At 33.3% G+C, this 25,477-nt stretch overlaps 2 protein-coding genes across 7 annotated transcripts; both read left to right on the forward strand.

Moving 5' to 3' along the window:
* The first annotated feature begins 596 nt into the window (after positions 1-596).
* LOC105196644 (ubiquitin carboxyl-terminal hydrolase 7) lies at positions 597-17,351 on the forward strand. 4 transcript variants are annotated; one of them, XM_039451206.1, is made up of 18 exons: positions 597-1,244; positions 2,982-3,080; positions 3,365-3,637; positions 3,759-3,877; positions 4,375-4,509; positions 4,588-4,782; positions 6,685-6,856; positions 6,936-7,128; positions 7,276-7,429; positions 7,888-8,082; positions 10,636-10,857; positions 11,262-11,556; positions 12,562-12,781; positions 12,904-13,071; positions 13,222-13,726; positions 13,799-13,870; positions 13,937-14,033; positions 14,169-17,351. In XM_039451206.1, the coding sequence occupies exons 1-18, from the start codon at positions 638-640 to the stop codon at positions 14,291-14,293; spliced, it is 3,846 nt and encodes a 1,281-aa protein (XP_039307140.1). In that variant the 5' UTR covers positions 597-637; the 3' UTR covers positions 14,294-17,351. The 4 variants fall into 4 exon arrangements, with proteins under 4 accessions (XP_039307140.1, XP_025990819.1, XP_039307139.1 ...); XM_026135034.2 differs by having other exon boundaries at positions 14,190-17,351; XM_039451205.1 differs by having other exon boundaries at positions 638-1,244; positions 13,931-14,033.
* A 3,924-nt stretch (positions 17,352-21,275) lies between these two features.
* LOC105196632 (serine hydroxymethyltransferase, cytosolic) lies at positions 21,276-25,459 on the forward strand. Of its 3 annotated transcripts, none has more exons than XM_011162662.3 (6): positions 21,276-21,597; positions 23,135-23,328; positions 23,418-23,629; positions 23,708-24,032; positions 24,117-24,616; positions 24,818-25,459. In XM_011162662.3, exons 1-6 carry the CDS (start codon positions 21,421-21,423, stop codon positions 24,982-24,984), a joined length of 1,575 nt encoding a protein of 524 aa, XP_011160964.2. In that variant the 5' UTR covers positions 21,276-21,420; the 3' UTR covers positions 24,985-25,459. The 3 variants fall into 3 exon arrangements, with proteins under 3 accessions (XP_011160964.2, XP_011160966.1, XP_011160965.1); XM_011162664.3 differs by lacking the exon at positions 21,276-21,597 and adding an exon at positions 21,675-21,797; XM_011162663.3 differs by lacking the exon at positions 21,276-21,597 and adding an exon at positions 22,748-22,853.
* The last annotated feature ends 18 nt before the right edge of the window (positions 25,460-25,477 follow it).

Below are 25,477 nucleotides of genomic sequence, written 5' to 3' on the forward strand. Positions count from 1 at the left end.
AAAGAGAGAGAGAAAGAGAAAGAGTGGGAGGAAGGGAGAGAAGAACGCCAAGTGAGAGTAACGAAATAACGTTGTCAACGTCGTGCGCGATCGTCGTCTTTGCGCGTAGTCGTGGACGTATTCGGTGGTCGCGCTGGTCGTCGTCGCTGAGCGCCGGTAAAGCGCGCAGCGGAAAGAGTTTTTTCACGGATCGGTCGTGCGCGGGAGGGGGGGAGGAGGTCGGTGCGCGAGGCGCCGTGCCGGAACGAGAGGCGAGACGGCCGTCGCTTGCCGCTTGCCATCGCTGCCGCCACCGCCGCCACTAACACTATCGTCGCCACCACCGACATACCGAGGAGTAGTGGCAGCAGCACAGCCACCGCAAACATCGTCACGGACGACGTCGCCGTCGTGGTCGCTACCGCTACCTCCATCATCGTCGCCGCCACCGCCACCACCATCACCACCACCACCGCCGCCGCCGCCACCGCGAAGATAGCCACGATTGTAGCCGTGGCGACACTCGGAGGTGCGTGAAAAAGGGACGTACGTGTTACACGAATGGACAGCGGGTACTCGGAGTCGCGTACCTAGCATTTTAATAACACGAAGGTGGAATATATGTTGTGGGCGTCCCCCGTGCGAGTGGGGGCACTTGATGGCCGCAGAAATTGGGCGAACTGCGAGCAAACATCTATCGTCGGAGTGCGGTAAAGCGACGTCGCTGTCGAGTCCCGGTAGCGACGTAGGCTTCGATACTAACCGGGTGATCGTGGGAACGGAACAGCCGCAGCAGTACCAACAGCAGCAGCAGCAGCAGCAACAACGACAGCAGTTGCAACAATCGCATTATCAGCAACGGCAATCGCCATCACCGCCGTCGTCGCCGCAACAGCAGCAGCAACAACAACAGCAGCAGCAGCAGCAGGAGGAGGAGAAGGAGGATCGAACACCGTCGGCCACGGTACAAGTCAAGAAAGCGGTCGGTAAAACGACGGTGACTCCTCCTAACCGGAATCGCGTACCGTTCGCGACCGCGCAGCTAGCCGCGGAGAACGATCAGCAGCAGCAACAGCAGCAGGCGTTGATCAAGGCGGACAACGTAACCTCGACGGCGGAGGCCGTCACCGAGGTACCCGGCGCCATCAAGACGACCATCAACATCGGCTTCGCGATGAACCACGTAAACGACCAGGAGAACCTCAAGCAACTCAGTCTCGCACCCGTTCAAGTTAACGAGGTCGAAGAGATGGACACGCAGGAGGGTGAGTGCTCCACTCGATCTATCTTGCATATTTATTCATCTATCGTTTTATCTATTTAACTGTTGTATTTTATACACACACATACATATGTATTCTCTATTAAATTATATACGTACACGTGTGTGCACGCACGCGCGCGCGCGCGCGGTGTGTGTGTGTGTGTGTGTGTATTATGTATGAGTACACACACACTACACGCGCGCGCGCGCGCGCGCGCACACACACACACACACACACACATCTCGTCTTGCTGCGAACATAAGTACGAGTGCTTCAATGAGAGAGAGAAAGAGAGAGGGGCTCTCTTTGTCGGCGCTTCTCGCGAACTTCCTCGAGTTTTCTTTCCTTTTTTCCACCCGACGGTAAGCGTGTTTGCGAAATCGTTTTTATATTTAGAAAAAGACACGGTGTGAACTTTTCCATGCATCCGTAAGATCGCTGCACGGAACGAGCGATCTAGCGAGCGATTCATTTCACGTTACCGTTGCTTCTGCTAGCACGGTCGCTTGATATCGGGCACTCGCGATTGACTTTCCGCAATGTTAATTAGCGCCACCAGCGATTCATCAAATTTCTGTTCTACTTGGACTTTTTGTATATAAAATCGAAATTTGTTCTATTAACATAAAATATTAGGAAGTATATGTATATAAATATATTTATGTGTATAAATTATAAATAATATATTATGTATTTTATATTCTTTTAGGTAAATATTAGATAAATAATTTTATATATAAAAGTTCTTTTTAATAGTTGCTAGAAAAAATTTTGCAACATTTATAAATTATTATTTTTTTATTGTCAAATTGTGATCTATGCTAAATACTAATGTCTTTACACAAAAATATATTATTTGTTTTATGTTACACTCATTCTTGAATTTTCTTATTTTGTTCTATTTGTAAGAAATGGAGTAAAATATTTCTTACAAAATGTGAAATATCACAACAAATACAAATCTTGAAAATGGCGCGCATTGTAGCAAATTGAATATATCTGATTGTAGATAGATAATATAGAACGAGATATTACGTCATAGTTCCATTATCAGAAATATTCGTGGATATATAAATGTAATCACTGCTGATAAAGATTATTGTCCTGCGTATGACTGCTGAACGGATGGTTGCTATTTGATTAGCCTTTTCCATAGTATATACATATACAAATTGGCGTTTCTTTCTGCATTTTTTACATAATGTGACTTTAAGAGAGAAACAAACATGTATTTAGTGCGGCTGTGTAGTGTGAATGTTAACCTATAACTTCATAACCCTGATCTGGTAGTCAATTCGATTGTTTTCTTTTTGTTTCTTTTTCCTATCTGTAATCATTATTTGCAATTGAAACATTCCACATGAAGTGTCGGTCTATATATTGCAATTTTGATGTACTTATAAAAAGGATTTTTTCAAATTGTCATGTTGCTTTAGGTAAACAAATTATTCTGTGTGTTAATATTAACCTGTACGTTATAGTTATTTGTACAAAAATATATTTAGATTTTTAACATATAATTTAATATATAAAAATCAATATATAAAAATGTGACATACATATGTTGCACATTAATTAATAAAATTACAAAGGCATTTATTGTTCATCAAGTATATTGTGAAATGTAAGGTTAACTTTTTATTATTTTTTATTATTTTGTATGGCAATTTTTTTCTATTTTGAAATATTTATTAGATTTGTGTTTTACTATTAAAAAAAAAATATTAACTTTTGTAGAAACCCCAAATGATGGTGGGGGAGACGGAACTGACAACCGTCCTATAAATGGTGAACCAGAATTAGCATGTATAGTTCAGGATCAAGAAATGGAGGAAGGTATGATGATTCTGTTACATGCCATATTCTTTGTTTAAGTTACTTTATAATTTAAAAGGATAATCTTGCAATATATGTGCACTTAATATTTTTGTTTTTATAACTAGTTTAAAAATATAACATTTTTTTGTTTTTACTCATACAGAAAAATTTAAATAATTTTGTATGATTCTTAAATAACCTTAATTTTATTTTTGTTTATTTGACAATTATTTTTATGTATTTATTTTTTTTATCTATCATTTATTTTGTAAGCCCTATATTTCTCCTTTTGTGTATACTAGATGAGGCCAGATCCGAAGCTACTTTTCGATATACTGTTGAAAATATATCTAAGATGAAGGACTCACAATTGTCTCCTGCATGTTACGTTCGCAATTTACCATGGAAAATAATGGTGATGCCACGGTCGAGTCAAACACAGGAGAGACAGCCACAAAAATCTCTTGGATTTTTCCTTCAGTGTAATGGAGAGAGTGACTCCACATCGTGGAGTTGTTACGCTGTTGCTGAGCTGCGTCTTCTTTCTTGTAAAGGACAAGAACCATTTAGCAGAAGTAAATATGATTTCGTATTTCTTTAAATCATTTATTCAGTATATATTGACTGAAATTTTAATTCCAATTTGAGAATGAAGCCGTATACATTTTTTTACAATAATGTATCATATTTTTATAGAAATTCAACACCTGTTCTATAGTAAAGAGAATGATTGGGGCTTTAGTCATTTTATGACATGGCAAGATGTTTTGGATCCAGACAGAGGTTTCATAAAAGATGATTCAATTACACTCGAGGTTTGTAACTTACTTTTATTAATTGATATCTTAACCAACGCTGTGATTTTTTTCAGTATTTCTTATTCTATTGTGTCTATTTATTATTCTAGTTATTTTTGAAATACTGTAATTTTTTGCAATAGAATTTTATAACTATGATTATACAATTTATGCAATTTATAAACATATCTTTAAAATTCAAATATATCTTTATTTTATTTTGTTAATATGATATCTTTTTGAATAGAATTTCTACTTAGGCTGTCAAATATAGGAAGATGCTCCATTTCACAAAAAAATTAGGAAGTTTTTTTGCCATAATAAAATTATTTTCAGTTAAAATGTTATTCTTCTAAAATTTTTAATCTATAAAAAAATGATTTTGTTTAAAATTGTTCTTGAAATTTAATGACATTTATATGTGAATGACATGATAATTAATGTGTTAAAAAATACTACTAATTTTATAGGATTCATATTTATGTTGAATTTTTGTGATGTTTCTTCTAATTTAGGTTCATGTAGTGGCTGATGCACCTCACGGAGTTAGTTGGGACAGTAAAAAACATACAGGATACGTAGGCTTGAAAAATCAGGGTGCTACATGTTATATGAATTCTTTATTGCAAACTCTTTATTTTACAAATCAGGTTAGTAAAAACATTTGTGTGACATGTAATGAATAATCTTATATTTCTTTTATTAATTTATTTTTGTTTTCTCTTTAGTTGCGAAAGGCAGTATACAAAATGCCAACAGAGAGCGATGATTCGAGTAAGAGTGTTGCGCTAGCCTTGCAAAGGGTTTTTCATGAGTTACAGTTTTCCGACAAGCCTGTCGGTACAAAGAAACTAACTAAAAGCTTTGGTTGGGAGACGCTGGATTCTTTCATGCAGCATGATGTGCAAGAATTTCTACGAGTGGTAAATATAGTGTTTTATTGCATAAACTTACCTATTATGTTATTGAATTTTTAATATGTATGCGTATATATATGCATATATATATATATATATATATATATATATATATATATATATATATATATATATATATATATATATTACACGCACACACACATATATATATATATATATATATATATATGTCGCAGGCAAATAGCAATTTTAGGAAAATAGTAACTGACTAGGCAAATAGCATTTGCCTGGTTAGGTTAGGTTAGGTTAGAATAAATTACATAATTTTTGTGTTTTTAATTTTCTACTTTAAATACAGAACTGCCTGCTTGAAAAAGACAAAAATTATATAATTATTGGATTTTTAAAGCAGGTATTTTGTGTTTTTAATTTTAAGTTATTTGACCAGGCAAATGCTATTTGCCTAGTCAGTTCCTAAAATTGCTATTTGCCTACGACACACACACACACACACACACATACATATACATACACACACACATACATACATACATACATATTAGGGTGGTCCAAAAAACAGACTATTTTTTTTTATCTGCTTCACCGAAAATCGAAAGTATATGTTGCAAAAGTAAATTTCGTTTTTTGTTCAGATTTTTAAAAAATGTTTTAGAGGTCGCTGTAGTCGTTTAAACACGAAAATCGACGTAACATAATATTTTAATTTTTTGAAATCACATTGAGGCATATCCTGTTGAATTGATCATTGAGATATTGTTGCCAGGAATCAAATATATAAACTTGAATTTTTGTAGCCAAAAATACTGACAGTAAGTCATTTATTTAATTCTTTAAAACTCAAATTTTTACAAAAATGAACATTTAAAGGCTTAAAAAATCTATTTTGACCAATCGCAGTCGAAAATCGTTTGTGGCATCGGTTTCCTTGTTCACACACACACGCGCACACACACACACACACACACACACACACACACACACACACAATGTAGTATATATTATGATATACAGAAACTTTAACATTTATTGGTAGATAGCTCTGCAGTCATAAAATGCTTAAAAAATGCAATTTTTTTTAACTAAGCCTTCATACTAACACTAGATTTAATTTTTGTGACAAATTTTCATTAAAGAAAAATATTTTTATATAAAATATACTTTCATAAAAAATATATTTTATAAAAATATTTTGTAAAAATATTTTAAAAAATTTTTATAGAAATACTTTTTATAAAAACTTTTATAAAATGTATTTTTTATAAAAGTATATTTTATATAAAAACTTTTTTTAACAAAAATTTGTTAAGAAAAAATTAAATCTAGTGTTAAGTATGAGGGTCAGGCTTAAGAAAAATCACATTTTTTAAGCATTTTATGACTGTCGCGCTATCTATCAATAAATGTTAAAATTTCTGTATATCATAATATATTCTCCACTGAACAAGGATACCACAAACGATTTTCGACTGCGATTGGTCAAAATAGATTTTTTAAGCCTTTAAATGTTTATTTTTGTAAAAATTCGAGTTTTGAAGAATTAAATAAATGACTTACTGTTAGTATTTTTTGGCTACAAAAATTCAAGTTTATATATTTGATTCCTGGCAACAATATCTCAATGATTAACTCAACAGGATATGTCTCAATATGATTAAAAAAAAATTAAAATATTATGTTACGTCGATTTTTGTGTTTAAACGACTACAGCGACCTCTAAAATATTTTTAAAAAATCTGAACAAAAAACATAATTTACTTTTGCAACATATACTTTCAATTTCCGGTGAAGCTCATAAAGAAAAAAATAGTCGGTTTTTTTAGATCATCCTAACACACACACACACACACACACACACACACACACATATATGTATGTATATGCATATGTATGTATGTATACATATAAACTAATCTTGTGAAAATTTAGCTGTTAGACAAATTAGAGAGCAAAATGAAAGGAACATGCGTGGAAGGTACAGTGCCAAAATTGTTCGAGGGAAAAATGGTTTCTTTTATCAAGTGTAAAAACATAGACTACAAATCCACAAGAGTTGAAACATTTTATGACATACAGTTAAATATAAAGGGCAAAAAGAACAGTAAGTATCGGAATAAATATCATTGTGTTTTTATGTCATTTAAATAATAAGAAACTAATACTATTTTTGTATTTCACAGTTTACGAGTCTTTTAGCGATTATGTGAGTACAGAAAGCCTCGATGGTGATAATAAGTACGACGCGGGTGAACACGGATTGCAGGAAGCGGAAAAGGGCGTCATCTTTTCTTCATTTCCACCAGTTTTACACTTACACTTAATGCGCTTTCAATATGACCCTGTCACGGATTGTTCAGTCAAATTTAACGACAGGTAAGAAATCTGGTAACTTGCTTATTTTTAGTTACAATAATCATAATATGATTGTTTTATGTAAGAAATACAATATAAAGATACAAATATAAATTTGATTTTACGTTCTAAAATAAATAATTGTATAATTTTTTTTTACTTTTAAAGGTTTGAATTTTACGAAAAAATTAGTCTTGGCAAATACTTGCAAAACAAAGAAACAACAAGTGCTGATTACACTTTACATGCTGTTCTGGTTCATAGTGGTGATAATCACGGAGGACATTATGTTGTATTTATTAATCCCGCTGGTGATGGTAAGGTAAGTAAAATATTTAATATTAAGATTTTAATGAATTGAATTTTCATTTGGCTCATGTGAATAATAATGTAAATAATTTCCAATGTACTCGTTTATTGGTCTCTTTACATTTTTGTTGTTGGATAATATTTAATATTGTCTATTATAAATTTAGTACATGTTAATTTATAAATTTTTTATTAAAATACTTTATTCATAATTCACGACTATACACATGTATAATAATTATCATAAATTTTATCTTTTCCAACTAATTTATTCTTAATCCCGTATATGTGTATATGTATATATTATTTTCGTATTTATTTTATAATAGAATTCAAAAAATAATATACTTTCAATTATGTTAGATAATCATGTATTATTTCCTTTGTGTATTTCAACAAAAATTATGATTTAAACATAATGTTAATATGTTGCAACATCTTCCTGAAACTCTTTGATCTGTTCTGTGGCAGTGGTGTAAGTTCGACGACGACGTTGTCTCACGATGTACAAAGCAGGAAGCTATCGAACACAACTACGGTGGTCAAGACGAGGACATGTCTATGGCTGTGAAACATTGCACTAACGCTTATATGTTGGTTTACATAAGAAATTCTGAGCTGGAAAATGTCTTGCAAGAGGTCAAGGAAGAGGATATACCTCAAGAGGTCAGAAACGTCCTTCAAAGAGAACTTTCCCAGGAGTTGAGCGACCTTGAACGTGACAAAGACACGACTGACTCGATTAAAGACTCTCATACAGAGACGGCGACTCTTCGTCCGTGCACTCAAAATCCTCGAAATCCAAATCTCTATATTCATGATTTTTAACCGACAAATGCCCGATGAAAAAATAGGTGTAAGAAATTGTAAATTGCTTACGTTGCTTTTTGATCAAATTCTTCCTGAAGTTTCGATGTTATATTGAGCTACTCTGAAGCTTGTTCATAGTATAGAATTGTCAGACTCGCACATCATACATTGTAATTATATATACATACGAGAAAAAAAGAACCGAGACGATTTTCTGCTCTCGTTACGATATTTTGGCTACCACACATATTGATAGTTTAATTTTTGAGATTGTATATGTGTGTACAAATTAGAAAGTTTGTTTAACGAAAATATTCTATTATTTTGGAGCAATTGTTATTAACTTTTTCTTGAAGTTTTTAAATTGAGATTTACATTGATAACAATTTTGGGCTGTAATTTCGGTAAACATTTTAATATTATATATAAATTATATCCATTTTTAGATACAATGTTGCATTCACATTACTGTAATACTTGATATAAAATAATTGAAAGAAGCACATTATCAGAAATGATTTTTTAATATATTAAATTCGAATATCCTTTGACGTAAATATAAGTCAGTTAATATCGGGAAAGATCCAAAGGATGATTAATGTAATTAATTACATATAGATTAATGGAACTCTATAACTCGTGTTATATAGAGATTTGTTTTATATATCGACACAAGAACAGGATTTTTGATAGAGGATTTTTTCAGTACGGACGCTTGAGGCATATATAAGAACCATGTGATTTTTTTATTTATTCTTATCTTGACTTATAATTTTATAAATAACACAAGGAATTAAAGAAAAAAAATCGATGATTAATGTGCGTGTTGCATTTTTGTCATTTTTGTCGAAAATATTTATCCAGAATTGGATAAATTTGAGGTCTGCTCGTCAGACCAATATCGTGATGAATCTTAGGATTATTTTGGGAATGTTTATTGTAACAAACATTGTATAATACTATATAACAAATTTAATCATTGTATCGTAGTTTACCAAAATCATGAATGAAAAATGAACAAACATATCTCAAGAAAGGATTGGATATGTGTGAATAATTGTGTAAGAGAATTAGGAAAAAAGAAAAAAAAAGAACACAGTTATTAGTGAAAATATCGATTTGAGCTGACAAGTTCTGCTAGCTCTTGCAATACATACGAGAAAAAGAAAAAAAATCGATAAGTAGTACTTGTGTCAGAAACATCAGCTTCCTTGAAATGTCTTCTTTAGCGTGTTTGCTATATAACTGGATTGTTTAGTGAGTGAGACGTAATGTGATTTATATTACTCACCCTCGCAGTTTTCATCAACTAATATTTAAAGTCGATACAATAATGAGTAAAGTAAGAACTTTGTGTCTCGACAGAGAATGCAATCACTTAAGCAAGTCGTTGATTCATTAAATTCTCTTCATGTTAATAGTAATTATGATCATTGAGACAGATACTATCTATTTATTTGTTGTTATATATGAATAAGTAGAGAGAGAGAGAGAGAGGGGGAGAGCGAGAAAGAGATGAAAGAACGCTAAAATATCATCGATAGAGTAAATACTTTATAATAGCTTTAATCGTGAGATACCTTTAAATGCTATATCACTATTTTATATATAAAAATAAAGAAAAAAAAAGGATAACGAATAAATTGTTGAATACTAGAAAATTTCACAGGCGGCAACCGCGTTAATTTTATTTATTTTTACCGCATATTATATAATTCAAGTAATAAATATCCAAGTTACAAGGCATCTCCACACTACTATAGTTACACATTACATTGTTATAATTATTTGGCATGGGTGGTGGTCATAATGTTTTAATAGACATGTATTTTATATGTGCATGTACAATGGTTAAGGTTACTTCGTCGTTTCGTTAAGATTATTAATTATTTTGATATTCAGACGATTATTTATTTTGGTTATTCTTGAGACAATATATAATTAAAGTAAGATTATTATGAAATTTACATATTTACGTATATTTGTACATCACACACACACACACACACACACACACACACACTTCTATCACTAATTTATTATTTTTAATTACTAATACTTACTGTGTGCTTATATTTATTAGCCAGGAAGAGATAACTCTAAGGGAATTCACCATCACTCACCGCCAAATAATTTTCATTATGTAATTGTTTGACTTGGTAGTCGATATAGCGGCAGATGAACAAAATTAAAATTACAAAAATGAAAAAATGTACCGTCATTCTTTTGATGTTTCGAATACGACCTGTTCTCGAATCTCAAAAGCATGATATCGAAAAAAATAATCTTTTTCTAAAAAGAAAAAGAAAAATCGGATCACATAAATTTTGAAAAGATAGTCGAGGAAAAATGATTAATGAGAAAACGAAATGAGTACACACGTGGATAATTTTAATTTTGTTGGTCTAGCTGGTGGAGAGGCTGCAAGAGGAGAAGAGGCTGGAACAAATAAGAAGAAAGGAGAGAACGGAAGCATACTTGTACATGACCGTCAATGTCCTTCTCGAGGATAGCTTTGACGGTCACCAAGGGAATGATCTCTACGACCCAGAGCACACTTTATATCGTGTTTTTCGCGTACGTAAGCAGGCGACTGTGCACGAGTTTCTCGAGCTACTGAGCGATAGTCTGGTAAGTGTATTTAATAAAGATAAATGTTCGGTACTTCTTTCGAAACGCCTTAACATTATTTAAAGGCTAATGAATATAAGTACATCAGGATTTATTTACAAAGTAAATCGAGACTGATGTAATTTCTAATATCATTAATTTTACGTGCAATTGTGGACCATACGATGGTTTATTAGACTGTATTTTCATCACGGTAGGTAATAAAATTTGAAAAAATTACGTTGACATTTCCTGTTTGTATATAAACAGGAAATAATAGAGAAAATACTATATTTCTTTGTGAAATAATATAGCGAAATAGTATCATACGATAAAAAATTGAAAACAGCTCTTATTTTCAATATTTCAGAATTTATGGTATGAAAGTAATAAAGATATTTAAATTTGTTAAATTTATTCTACAGAAATATCCTATAGAACAGATTCGCATTTGGCCCTTCAGTACACGTTCAAATCAAACCTGTAGACCTACGCTAATCGAACCAGATGCTGATCTTCAAAAGCCCATCATCGACTGTGCGGAAAATCACAACCCGTGGAACGTATTTGTTGAACTTGTACCTCCAGATTCTGACATGACAGCGTTACCGCCTTTCGATAAGGACACCGATGTTTTGCTCTTTTTTAAACTCTACGATCCAAAAAATAAGAAAATTCATTACTGCGGTCATCATTATATGCCTGTCGTAGCTAAAGTCCGTAAGTTGAAATTTTCATACATATATGCTACCATTAAGAGTTTAGAAGTGTATTTTTTTCATATTTTGTGATGAAAAAAATTGTAAAGAAATTTTTAAGAATGCATTTAAAAAGGAAAGAAAGATTTTAAATATGGTTTTTTTAATTTCGTTTCTACGATCTTTTATTTCTAAATTACATAAAAATTAGTATTTTTTCAAATCTTTTATTTTGAAACGTTGTAACTTTATGAAATGTTATATGACAAAAATGAACAAAAATGTATTTTAAAATAGATTTTTTATAGAATGACACTTAATAACATATTCTTCAATATTCTTCTAAACAAATACAAAGCAAACACAATATAACTTTTAAACGATTAATAAATAATTCTGCATAATATTGAGCATCTAAGGGCCGTTTAAGCTTAAAAAAATTTTTTTAAGATGGTGTAACTTTTTGCAGTGATATCAAACTTTGTATGTACAAATTCTTAATAATGTCTTTTTTTTACTTTAAAAAAGTTTAAAAGTGTATGGTATTAAAAAATTTATGAAAAAATAGAAGAAAAAAATATGTTATAATTAATAAATCACATAAATTTTTCAAAATTTTTTAAAAACTCAATCGTCAGTGATGTAAAATCTTTGTGTGTGTGTGTGTGTGTGTGTGTGTGTGTGTGTGTGTGTGTGTGTGTGTGTGTGTGTGCGTGTGCGTGTGCATGTGCGTACGTGTGCGTGCGTGCGTGTGTGTGTGTGTGTGTGTGTGTGTGTGTGTGTGTGTGTGTGTGTGTGTGTGTGTGTGTTACAAGAATCACTGACGATTGATAGTTGTCAAAAAGTTTTGGAAAATTTATGCGATTTATTAATCACATTTACAACAAATATTCTTTTCTTTTATTTTTCTATAAATTTCTATATATATTGCTTATTTTTTATAATTTTATAGTTTCAAAGACAAATATTAGACTATATCTATATATTTTCAATGTTTTATTTGAAAAACATATAATAAACTTTACAGAGGAGCTCATACCAATTTTAAACGAACGCGCCGGATTCCCACCAGATACAGAGCTTGCTTTATATGAGGAAATTAAACCAAATTTAGTTGAGAAAATAGATAATCTATCGGAGCCTTTGGAAAAAGTTTTGGAAGAATTAATGGATGGTGACATCATTGTATTTCAAAAGGAAGGAGACAATGAAATGTATGAACTCCCAACGTGTCGAGAATATTTCAAGTAAGTAGTGAATAATCCAGAGACACTGATGTCTGTCTTTTATTGTATTTTAAGTATTATGTTTTTGAATATAACTACAATATTACGGCACATTTGTTAATCTAATGCGATTTGTATTTCAGAGATCTATTCTATAGGGTGGAAGTAACATTTTGTGATAAATTGATTCCGAACGATCCAGGTTTTACAATGGAACTTTCGTTAAGAATGACATATGATCAAATGGCAAAAGCTGTAGCGCAACGAGTCGGCACCGATCCATACCTTTTACAATTCTTTAAATGTCAAAAGTAAGAATTCATATTTCTACTTTTCTTTTCAGACCAATGATGTGACATATTGAAAATAATTGAATTGTTCTGAACAAGATTTTGATTCAATGTTTTTTTTTTTTTTGTTTTTTTGGAAGATGGCTTTATTCTGACATTTTTTCTTTGCAGTTACAAAGATTCTCCTGGCCATCCTTTAAAGTGTACATTCGACGGTACGCTTAAGGAATTGGTTGCGTATTGCAAAACGAAAGTAAAGAAGTTATTTTATCAACAGCTCAGTATTAGAGTGAACGAGCTAGAAAACAAGAAACAGTTCAAATGCATATGGGTAGGACCATCGCTTAAAGAGGAGAAGGAGATGATTCTTTATCCAAATAAAAACGGCACCGTTGCTAATTTACTTGAGGAGGCTAAGAAGCAGGTAGAACTGTCGGAAAATGGATCGGGAAAACTGAGGATATTAGAAATGACTTGCAACAAATTGTCACCCGGCCCCGGGGACGACACACCCTTAGATCACTTAAACACATCAGGCACCAAGTTGTATAGGATAGAAGAAATACCAGTTGATGAAGTGAATCTAGCGGAGGGCGAAATGCTAGTTCCTGTTGCGCATTTTCACAAAGAGGTTTTCTCAACGTTTGGTATACCCTTCTTCTTCAAGATCAAGCATGTGAGTGATGTCTCGAATTTAAATCAATGCATAATGCCACACATAATGCATCGATAATTGTTGTATTTATAGGGTGAACCTTTTCCCAAGATGAAGGACAGGTTGTTAAAAAAATTAGGAGTTCAGGAGAAAGAATTTGAAAAGGTAAGTATCCTTAGCTTATTTTTTTGATTTTTTATGAGAATTCATAAAAAAACTTTGAAGTTTAAGTTCGCGGTGGTGACTATGGGCAAGCCACAATTCATTATCGACTCGCCGGACTCTTGTATCAAACTCGAGGATTTCCTTCCCAGATTCACCGGTCAGAGTAAGTATAAAGAAAGCATTTATATTATCTTTTCGAAAGTGTATACCAGTAAAGGCAAGTGTCGAATCGCGCAGTCACTATGTTTAATGTATAGTGCATTGTCGATACGATGCTAATGAAGAATACATTTTGTAGTCTATCCATTTTTAAACGCAGGCACATCACCACACAGGCCTTGGCTTGGCCTGGAACATGTCAACAAAGCGCCAAAGCGCTCTCGTATCAACTACCTCGAAAAGGCCATTAAGATTTACAATTAAATTTCCACCACATTGAAGAAATTAAATTAGGCAGCCACTCATAATAATTTATACAATTCTGTATAGTAAGAGAACGACGTCTGATATATTGAAGGTTGGAAAAATGCGTTCATATATTCGTTTCTTCAGCCAGATTAAATACGCGATTTTAATATTGCAAGACCGACATCGGAAGGTAGAGCCGCATGTTTGGTATACGATGGATTAAGAGACTATCGTGAAGTGTGCAGTGCTATTTTATGCATCATGGAAGAGCGACGATATAGTTCCTCTATTCGAATTTGTAAAGATTTTACGTAATGGCCCGATAGCTTATTTTGGCGTCACTCAGTACGGATTTTCGCCTAGACTCCGAAAACATTTGATTACAAAATGCACGTATATTGTATCTAATATTATTGTCTGATATAATTATCTCTAATAAACTATTTCTTTCTTTTTTTTTAATTTTATTAGGAAACTGAGACTTAAAAATTCCGGCTCATACCCTATCGTATATAGAAGTTGTATGTAATCCGTACATCTCTTAAGAGATACCGTATTATGTTATGCATGATGTAATCATTAGTGTGACACATTAACAAAGAATCGCTCCTCTTTTATATCGTATTTGCAAGATGTTTGAAATGTAGATTTGTTATTAAAAAAAGGAACAATTCAAAGACAAGTTTTTTAATTTACATTTAAAATCAACAGAATATTTTATTCAAATTTTAATATGGAATGAGTTTATTTAATTGAAGTGAACAAGGTTCTATTAAATTTCTTTGTGTTTTCAAACAAAGCATATTTAATTATACTATTTTATTTTACATTATGCTATAAAAATGAAAAAGAAAATTTCTAAGTTGCCTTTCAAACATCCTGAAATATTTTTCTTGTGTTTATTTTCATGTTACTTTCTATGTATTATTACCGAAATCGTGAAATTTCACAAGTATTAAAGCATGAAGTAAGAGATCGGCGAAACGAGTGACGCTTAATCTAGATGGAATTTTTGGCGAATTGCAAACGCTTATTGTTACAATAGGATATTCGCGGCTTTTTTTTCTTTTATATTTTAAAACAAGGGATAAGCAAAACAACCGCCCCGCTTTTATAAGAAGCGATATAAGACGTAACGAATCAATTAAGAAGTCATCATAATGTTCTCCCTATTTGATCCATAAGTTAACGATTTGTATTTATAATTTATAATAAAACGGCAAGTAGTCTCGCGCGAGATGTCACAAGTAAGGTAATCTACGCCTTGCGCAAGATCTGTCGCGCTTGCGCATCCTTATCGTTTTCTACACTTTGCTGTGATCAATTCAACTTAATCAACATGTATTTAAATATCATGCCGGCTTTCGAATATTTGAAATAGTATGATTGTAAATGCCAAGGAAGATGTTTGCTTTCTACGTTTTTTTATTTAATAAATTTTTTTTAGTTGAGGAACTTTTTACTATGATCGTAAAATTTTGGTAAGATTTGTCAAGCTCGTAAGCTTAAATATATAATCGGATTAAATAAATGTTTAAAATTATCGAATTACAGAAAACGTCATAATAGAATCGTTTCAAAGGTATATGAAAATAAAGTTTGCAGTGCGAGAAAATGATATACATATTATATACATATTTGAAATATATGCTAAAGTTCTAACGGATTTGCGCTGCAATTCATCGAGAGTCATGACGCTTTGCATATATCTGATCGATTAATGCAACTGGGAGGAACCTATGCAACAGTGGAAGAAGACTGGACGTATAAGTTAAGCGACAGCGTGTCACGCACGCAAAATATTTTGTAAAAAAGGGAAAAGAAACTAAATATGATTGTACAGATTGTTCGATGGCATATAATCGTAATCCTAAAAAATATCGTATATTTAAAGAAAGCTTTTCCAAATTACAGTTCTCTGTGGATGTCGAGTGTTTTTTTGCTACATATATATATAAAATTACGTTTATTTGAATTTATTCAGAATAATTTATCGGAATGCTTGTTAGTGTGTCGTCGGGATGGATGTGAGAGAAGAAGAGAGAGAGAGAGAGAGAAGTGCGTGTGTGTGTGCATGCGTGCGTGCGTGTGTGCGTGCGTGCGTGTGAGTGCGCGTGTATGTGTGCGTGCGTGCGCGTGTGTGTGTGCGTGTGTGTGTGTGTGCGTGTGTGTGTGTGTGTGTGTGTGTGTGTCATAAATTTAAAATCGAGTTGTAAGAAAGCATTACAGATCTGATTATTGAGGAAATATTTCCCACGAACACAATCGAGATATAAGTATCTTTGTATTGCCTAAAGATTAGTGTTCGCAGCATCGTTACATTATAACCGCATATGTTCCTGACTGCATTTTTTTCTTTAGCGCTATCCTTTTTAGGTGAACATGGGGAAAGAGATTGATCATTTTACAAAGGGTCTGTCTCAAATCGCAACTGTGGCAAAACTGGCAAATACGCTAACGATAGATCTCTTGTGGTAGAAGTGATGGTAACAATATCCGCAAGAGAGAAAAAAATGAGGCAGAATTGTTGCAAACACTTAACGTAGCAAATCACGATGAAAATACGAATCACATTTTATTGTTTATATACATATATAATATTATATATATATAAATATACATATACATATATGTATATTTCGTTGTTAGGTTCCTCGGAGATTATACTAACGGCAATCCTGAAGTCAAAGCTGGCACGAGATGACCGTTAAAGACAAAAAGATACACCTTTTTTTGCAAAAGAGAAAAAAAAGAAGTAGATCTATTTGAGACGAGGCCGCGCTTAAGTTTATTAGTTATATTGTCGACATCATCGACGACGCGCAATTGTAACGAGCGACACGCGAGGGAGAGAACAAGCCGGAATATCCGGTACACGATCGCTATATAATAATAGGTTGTACATCAGATACTTTTGCGTTTTTGTAGAGCTGATCCTACAAAGAAAACTGCTCAACACACTGCGATTGTAAATCTGAATATTTGATAGTTCATTTCTAGGGAGGCGAAACAATTTTAAGTGCGATGCAGATATGCGTAAAAGAAGAATGATAATAAAAGCAATACAACTGGAGAACACGTCGTTATTTTTTAACATCACGTTTTAGTGCGAGAAGAGAGGTTTTTTTAAAACTTGTTATTCTTTATAGGCGTACACTCAAACACGTTTAAATAGATTTTTGTAATAATTAGGCTAACAAATTTTCGTTGAAAAATTGTACCTGCAAGCGTTAAGTCGACTTTCCCCAATGTTATATCGAAACTTTCTTAGGTTGATAAACTTCCTTTCATTTAAGTCGGGCTGCCGCGGTTCATGATATAAGTGATAGATTTATGATATAAATTGGATGCTGAAATTAGTTGCGTGACAACGTGCGTCGTGCGTCAATGATAAGAAAAGTCAATGTTACGTACTCATTCAACTCGCTTTTAATTATCGGATTTACGAAGCTTATTTGTAGCATATTTTTATTTAAATTGTACAGTTGATATGTAATGTATTATTCTCGATATTTAAACACAATATGAGAAAAATATATTCATGTTACAACTATTGATAATTGATCGTTACCAGGCGAAATCGCAAAAGACTTTTAAAATTGACAACAAATTTTTTTGTACATTGTATTCTATATTTTTTCAGACGCAGAACTCTGAATTACAGTAACTATAAGTAATCAATTGTTATAAGCAAGTGATTTGTTCTAAAAGTGCTGGTAAATTCGGAATCGAGATCCAAGTAATCTTTATTTTGTTTATTTTTTAGACAATTGGAATGAGGAATTTGTTGAATCCTAGTTGACCAACGTTTGATGTAAGTTGAAATTCACTACGAAAGTTTTGCATAGTTCTTACGTGATACTTTCCGTCTGTACCGAAGGGGTCACCCTTCACCAAATACGACTGGATTTAAAAAAGAACTACTAGTTACTTTCACTTCGGTGGGAGAGGATAATTGCTATATCGTACTGTTCTATCTCCGCTGTCGGTCTCTTTCGGTTATCGAATGTGTCGCATGCACCATTGATTCGTGATCGTATGTTACACCGAGTTGACGACCGCACCGAACTCTGGAGGGATAACTGTTTCCTCCGACGCTTCTCTCATTGTCCAGGTCACCCTCGTGCACGTTACATCGCGCTTGTTCCGCACGATCGAGGTAAAAGACTGGAGCGACATTCGCTTTATCAGAACGTCACGTTATCAAAGTGTCTCGTTATCAGAACGACGTAATTTCCTCTAACTTTGTTCGCGAGTGTTTTCGGAACGGAACCATCACCATACTGTGCTCTTCTTTTTTTCTAATTTCAATCAACATTCTTTTTTTTCTCTTTCTCTCTTCGATAGATATGATTTTTCGTCAGATTATTTTTGTTCTTTTCTATTTTTAGTTTTAATAAGTTCTTTTTTGTACCTCTTCTTCTGTAGATAGATATTTTTCATTATTCCCTTCTGTTTTTTTTTTTTTTGAAGAATTGTATTAAAATTGAACTAATCAAATAAGTTTACTTTTAATCCGTTTCGTTCTGATTGATTCGTTGCAACGGAATGTTTGTTTGTTACAACAGCGTTCATTTATACGATTTACTAAAATCGATTTATAAAACGATTTACTAAAACCGATTTATAATGTTAAAAAATCGGCAAGATGATAACTAAACGTTTCGTAGATAATCAACATCAGTAAGAGGATTAATTATTTACACTCTTTTATGGAACATTTCCATTCATGAATCCCTTGCAATTATTGCCGTATAATCGTTGCACAATTTTGAGCAGATATATGCAAATTCGTAAACAAACTATTTTTAGAGATCGGTGCGGTCTCGTGCGATAAAAATTTCAGAAAAGAAAAACGAAAGAAGAAAAAAGGTGACGAAAGAAGATATTTCAGGAATTAATTAAATGAAAGAAAAAAGAAAACTTTACAAAAATTATGTCTTTAAGCGGAGAATAGTCATTTGGGATAATTTTTACGACAGACTGCTGCCAACTGAAAATTGTTACACTTCAATAACAAGAAAATAAAGATCAGCCAGTAGTTTTTTTATTAATCGAGAAAATCACCTATTTACAATCTATATTTTCATTATTTTTTGTTACAAAATATTGAATAAATCTTTATACATAATGATCTCAATTACTAATTAACGAATTGTAGAGCAATTAGTAACATACAAGATATTATTAATAGTCACAGTTTTTAATTGTGGTGTAAAATTCACCCTAACTAAAGGTAAAAAATTGGTAAAGCCGAGAGAGATATTGATGCAATTTGATAAAGGATAATAAAATCTATAATAAGACTCAAGATAGGAAAGTTAAACGCACGCGATAAGCAGGGAAAAATATTCTGGAAATTTAATGACAAAAAAAAAGACGACTGGACTGGCCGGTCCAAACGCGTGCGCGCGGAGCGGAAAAAAAGTAGCGATCATACGATCGCTTTCGATTACGCGATTCGCCTTCACAAATCTCGCAGCTGTTTAATACTGTACGGAGCAATTCGCCTTACGTTTGTGCATTGTCTTGTCACACGTGTTGTTCAATTTTTTTTCTTTTTTTTACGTAGTGATTCGACTAAGACGCATCTCACATCAAAGAATCGAAAATATTTCAACGAAAATTTCATCTGCGGATGTGCATCGTGAACTTAATCGAAATTTGGTGCGTTTTTATTTTGAAATGTTATTGACAGAGTGATATATAATAAATATATATATATAGTGATAATAACTGTGTAAAACACATTATTTGCCGTATGTTTTAGAAAATTTCATATTGTAAAAATATAAAAAAGAAAAAAAATCATAAAGTTGGAATGAAAATAACGATAAATCAGAATTATAAGTCGAAATGAAAATAACGATAAATCATGAATTATAAAATCTCTATTAATTAAACTACATATTGAAAATTGAATTACGAATTGGAGATTAGAATTTAAACGATTAGAATAAAAAGGATTAAGATTCGGATTAAAATCATCTGAATGGAATTTTAATTTTCAATTTGTAATTAATATTTAATCTCTAGTAGTAATATGTGCTTTAGACTGTTGTTTTTCAAGACGTATAATTGTTTATGTCATTTTAAGTGCGTAAATTATAATTTATTATAATTATAATTATTTGTGAACTATTATTACAGTTTACAAATTATAATTATAGTTCAAAAATAACAGGCCTTTAATGAAAAGAAGCTTATTTAAAGAATTGGATATATAAAACAGGATAAATAAAAGTAAAATAAATAAGAAAATCTTTTCTTCTGTAAAATTTGTATACGTTTCTATCGTGCTTGATGTTTAAAATCGCTGGAAGAAGCTTAATTCTGATATAAATGAACGTTTTCCACAGTAAATCATTTCATTTTTGTTTACCCAGCTGTTTACTCTGCTGTTCTGTTCGCATCTGTTTAATCTAAACGTGTTTTATTTTCTTACCAATATTTTATTTAAAACCTTTTTTTCTTGGCATTTATGTTTTGTTTATTACATCTAATATTAATATAAAATTCTTCTTCTGTGAATATTTTTTTATTTTCAGAGCTTTTCGATCGTATTGATTCAATTAAACAATGTAATTTATTGTGCCATATTGTATCATTTGCCTTTTGCTGAAAAATATCCAATATCAGTCCAAGGAACTCTGAAAAACGTTTATAAAGTATAAAATTAGTAGCACCCGATTGTCCACGTTGCCAATTAGCTAATTTAATATAAAATTTTCTAATTGCTCCAACGGAAAAACTCGGAACATCGCTGTGAGTGCTGTATTAAATCGCAACGTGGTTAAACGGAACGCTCTCGTTCACTTTTTGTAATCGGTGTTGTAATCGGCGCGCTCGTGACGTCACAAGACACATGGGCGAGTACGAACCGCAGACGTTCCGCGTCTGCGCTTTGTGTCGGCAGCCACGATGTGCGTGATCCCGCGATTCCCGGCGGTTGCACTGATAAACAAGCGTGATCGAGTCCTTGATTTTGCCAAACAGAAATTGGGGAAACCGTGCCCATACTGAAATTGAGAAGCACGCGTTCAAATACCGTGCGAACAGCTCTGACTAGTCTGATTATTGTCGCCGGACACACATCTACATAAACACAACGGCACACGCACGTCGTGTGCACGCACTCAACGATGGCCGGGAATTGGTCGAGTTTGAACCGGCGCGGTTTTCAATTGGTCGAGAACCTACTGCGCGTTCGAAGCCAACGTATAAAGGATTTCGCCGATCAAGGTCGTCTCGCAGACGTTCGCGGCCTTCTGCATAGACGAAGCTATCATCTTTCGACAACGTGTTGCACACCGGACCAAGTAAGTGCCTTTGATTGATCATCTTTTGACAATATTTCGTTCGTCGCGGCCGTGGCACATCGATCGATGTTCAATTGTCCGCGATTGGCGTGCATTCTTCGAGTCTGCAAAAGTACAAAATCTGCATTCGCGAAAAGTCGGTTATTTCTTTAATCTGATAATCTTCGAAATCTACTCGATTACTCGTGTGGAACTAAAAGGCAAGAGAATATTGTTGGAACGATCTAACGTTCATTACAGCTTTTAGTCATGGCTTCCGCGTGACTTTCGATCGACGATCCGAAAATGAACGTTCCTATCGTCCCATAAACTTTCTTGATTACACGTAATCACGAATTAGTGTTTCGTCAGTGCCGTAGTTGAGCTGATTTAAAATGGGGGACATGAACGGACAGATGATTCATGAAGAAGAATTTATAAAGATCTAACTCCGATGAAGTTTATTTGAATTCTTTCTTTAAATTAATATTAATGTTATTAACATTAATATACTTTAAACAAGAAATAATGCATGTTTATCATACGGAACTTTTTGCTTCCAATTTGTGATTTTGAATATTTCCTTTATTATAATAGAAATTTTGGAGCTAATTAAACTGACCTTTCGTTTCTGAAATAATTTTAATCTTTAATAAAATCTCAATCTTATGAATGTTAAATTAGAACAAATTATTTGTTCTAATTTAACATTCTCAATCTTAAATTAGAACAAATTATTTTCTTCTTGTCCTTGTAATATTGTATTTTTTTAACTTTTTTTTAATCAATTTTTTTTCAATTACTGATAACAGTAATCACTTCTTACAGAGTTACGTTTATTATTATGTACATTTTATATTTTATCTCTCTCTCTCTCTCTCTCTCTTTACATTTTATACATTTTAAAATTGAAACATTACGTCTGTGCTGCTGTATAAAAATCACGGAATTTTTTAATGTTATTCTTGTCGATTTTTTCAACGAACAAAAAATTTAATTTACTGCGAATAATTATCTTATTTGTCTTCGTCATGTTTATACATTTATCGTACATTGTTTATCCATTATCTGCAACGTCGATAAACGAATCATAATCGATCACAACGTTAACGCTATTGTGCGTAAATATGTTTGTCGCTGTAATTACACCACGCGTGGGGTTATCATTGGCAGTATGAACTTTCGTTTGGTATGAGCTAATTCATGATATACGTACATCTATCATTGCACGTTGGGTCGTGATTGAAGCAGCACGCTCCTCTCCCTATAAATTTAAAGTGCGGATAATTTCGAAACTCTCTTGTTCAATTCCATTGATTTCCATCAATTTATCGCTAAATCGAGAAAAAATATTGCGAAAAATTCTAGTTAATTATATTGCATTACCTAATTAATAGTTGTAACTTTTTTATAATTGTGTTCACATAATGATATTAATAGATGTTAATTGTATTAAATAATAAACATATGTATATATGTAATGTGTCAATAATTAAAATCAATTACAGAGGATATAAACTAAAGATTGTTAAAGTCAAGTATGATTGTGTTATAACAGAACATGGCATCGATACTTCAAAAGAACATTTGGGAGAGTGATTCTGAGCTCTTCGAGTTGATGAAGAAGGAGAGGAAACGGCAGGAATCCGGATTGGAGCTGATCGCGAGTGAAAACTTCACGTCTCTCAGCGTACTTCAATGTCTTAGCTCGTGTTTGCATAATAAGTACAGCGAGGGTCTGCCTGGTCAAAGGTGAGATTATTGCGACTACTTTTTCATATCGCGTTTCTTTAACGAGTATCGTTCGTTCAAGAGTAGCAATATTGTTGTTGTACTTATAGATACTACGGTGGAAACGAATTTATTGACGAGATTGAATTGCTGGCGCAGAAACGCGCCTTGGAAGCTTTTAATTTGGATCCTGAAGAATGGGGCTGCAACGTACAACCTTATTCGGGAAGTCCAGCGAATTTCGCAGTGTATACGGGCCTGTTGGAGCCTCACGGACGTATAATGGGTCTGGACTTGCCCGACGGTGGCCATCTCACTCACGGTAACTCACGAAGAAAACTGTACGTGCATATTTATATTTTAGATACTCTTTTGTAATAAACTGCTTTGTGCGCTACAGGTTTCTTCACGGCGACCAAAAAGATCTCTGCTACATCCATCTTTTTCGAATCGATGCCGTATAAAGTTGATCCTGTCAGTGGCTTGATCGACTACGATGAACTCGCGAAGCAGGCAAGATTATTCAAGCCGAAAATCATCATCGCTGGAGTATCCTGTTATAGTAGATGTCTCAACTACAAACGTTTTCGCGAAATCGCCGACGAAAACAATGCCTATCTCTTCAGCGACATGGCTCACGTTTCCGGATTAGTCGCCGCCGGATTAATACCCAGTCCTTTCGAATTTAGCGATGTTGTTTCAACAACTACACATAAAACTTTACGGTATGGGATTATTTTCTAATTTTTGTCGATTATTTTTTTAATCTGTAATTAAAATAACGATATCTTTTCTGTTCAATTTTTCAGAGGTCCCCGCGCTGGTGTTATTTTCTTCCGAAAAGGCGTTCGAAGCGTCACAAAGGACGGCAAGAAGATTATGTATGACATAGAGAATAGAATAAATCAAGCGGTTTTTCCGGGTCTTCAAGGTGGACCTCACAATCACGCTATTGCCGCTATAGCAACCACTATGAAACAGGTGAAAACATCGGAATTTCTCGAATATCAGAAGCAAATAGTGGCTAATGCGAAGAGACTGTGCGCCCGTTTGCAAGAACACGGTTATAACATCAGTACTGGTGGCACGGACGTCCATATGATGTTAGTAGATCTACGATCCACAGGCATAACCGGTTCAAAGGCAGAAAAGATCTTGGAAGACATTTCTATCGCCTGTAATAAGAACACTGTTCCTGGTGATAAAAGTGCGTTAAATCCTAGTGGAATCCGTTTAGGAACGCCAGCACTTACTACTCGTGGTTTAGTCGAGGAAGACATCGCCAAAGTTGCGGACTTTATAGATAAAGGTATTACAAATATTTACACAACTTTATACAACTCAGTAGTGCTCAGTGATTTCGAGCATTAAATCACAAGGAATGTTATAGTGATTTGTTTGTGTTATTTTTATATCACAAGGAATAAATTTTAAACGCTAACAAATCAAATATTGCAACTTGAATACATATAGCAAAATGAGATTATAATAAATTACAATTTCCTTATAGGACTGAAACTTTCAAAAGAAGTGAGTGCTATCTCCGGTCCAAAGCTAGTTGACTTCAAGAGGGTTTTGAATACTGATGAAATTATCAAGGTAAAGGTTGCGGCTTTAAAGGAAGAAGTGGAAACTTTCTCGAGGCAATTTTCAATGCCTGGTAACGAAACATATTAAGCACCATAAAACATATTTCGCTTTTCGTTAATCTTGTTCCATAATGTTTTCATTATGTCATTAAATGTAAATTTTTTAAATTATATATTTTTACAACGAAATTTGTATTTCGTATATCCAACTTGTTCGAAATTCGATAGCGCGGTACATTTCTATTATAAAATAGAAATGTATGAAACATTATTGTTATATAATTCTTTTCTAATAAAAAATGGATTTATTATGCATGGAATGAATGTATAATAAAATTTTTCATAAAATTATGCCACCGAGTGCAACCAACAAAGAAATCCTCTAAGCCAAAGTGTAAGCAAAGTCACAGAGTAAGGCGCGTATAATTTTAATGAATAAGTTGTAATCAATTTACCCCCCCCCCCAAAAAAAAACAAGTTTGATCTCTCTGCTGTTAAGTTGTAATTCTCAAATTCACAATGATGCATTAAGTACATTGAATTAATTAAGTTAATTAACATAAGATGATACAGGTACGTAC

Source organism: Solenopsis invicta, chromosome 6, assembly GCF_016802725.1.
Source record: "Solenopsis invicta isolate M01_SB chromosome 6, UNIL_Sinv_3.0, whole genome shotgun sequence".
NCBI classification, from domain to species: domain Eukaryota; kingdom Metazoa; phylum Arthropoda; class Insecta; order Hymenoptera; family Formicidae; genus Solenopsis; species Solenopsis invicta.

Excerpts from the sequence above, each read along its gene's own strand:
- LOC105196644 (XM_039451205.1), top strand. The coding sequence starts at position 638 with ATGGCCGCAGAAATTGGGCGAACTGCGAGCAAACATCTATCGTCGGAG. Across the intron at positions 4,510-4,587 it reads CTCTTTATTTTACAAATCAG|TTGCGAAAGGCAGTATACAA; the intron begins GTTAGTAAAAAC and ends TTTTCTCTTTAG. Across the intron at positions 11,557-12,561 it reads GCCTGTCGTAGCTAAAGTCC|AGGAGCTCATACCAATTTTA; the intron begins GTAAGTTGAAAT and ends TAAACTTTACAG.
- LOC105196632 (XM_011162662.3), top strand. The coding sequence starts at position 21,421 with ATGGCCGGGAATTGGTCGAGTTTGAACCGGCGCGGTTTTCAATTGGTC. Across the intron at positions 23,630-23,707 it reads CGGTGGCCATCTCACTCACG|GTTTCTTCACGGCGACCAAA; the intron begins GTAACTCACGAA and ends TGTGCGCTACAG. Across the intron at positions 24,617-24,817 it reads TGCGGACTTTATAGATAAAG|GACTGAAACTTTCAAAAGAA; the intron begins GTATTACAAATA and ends ATTTCCTTATAG.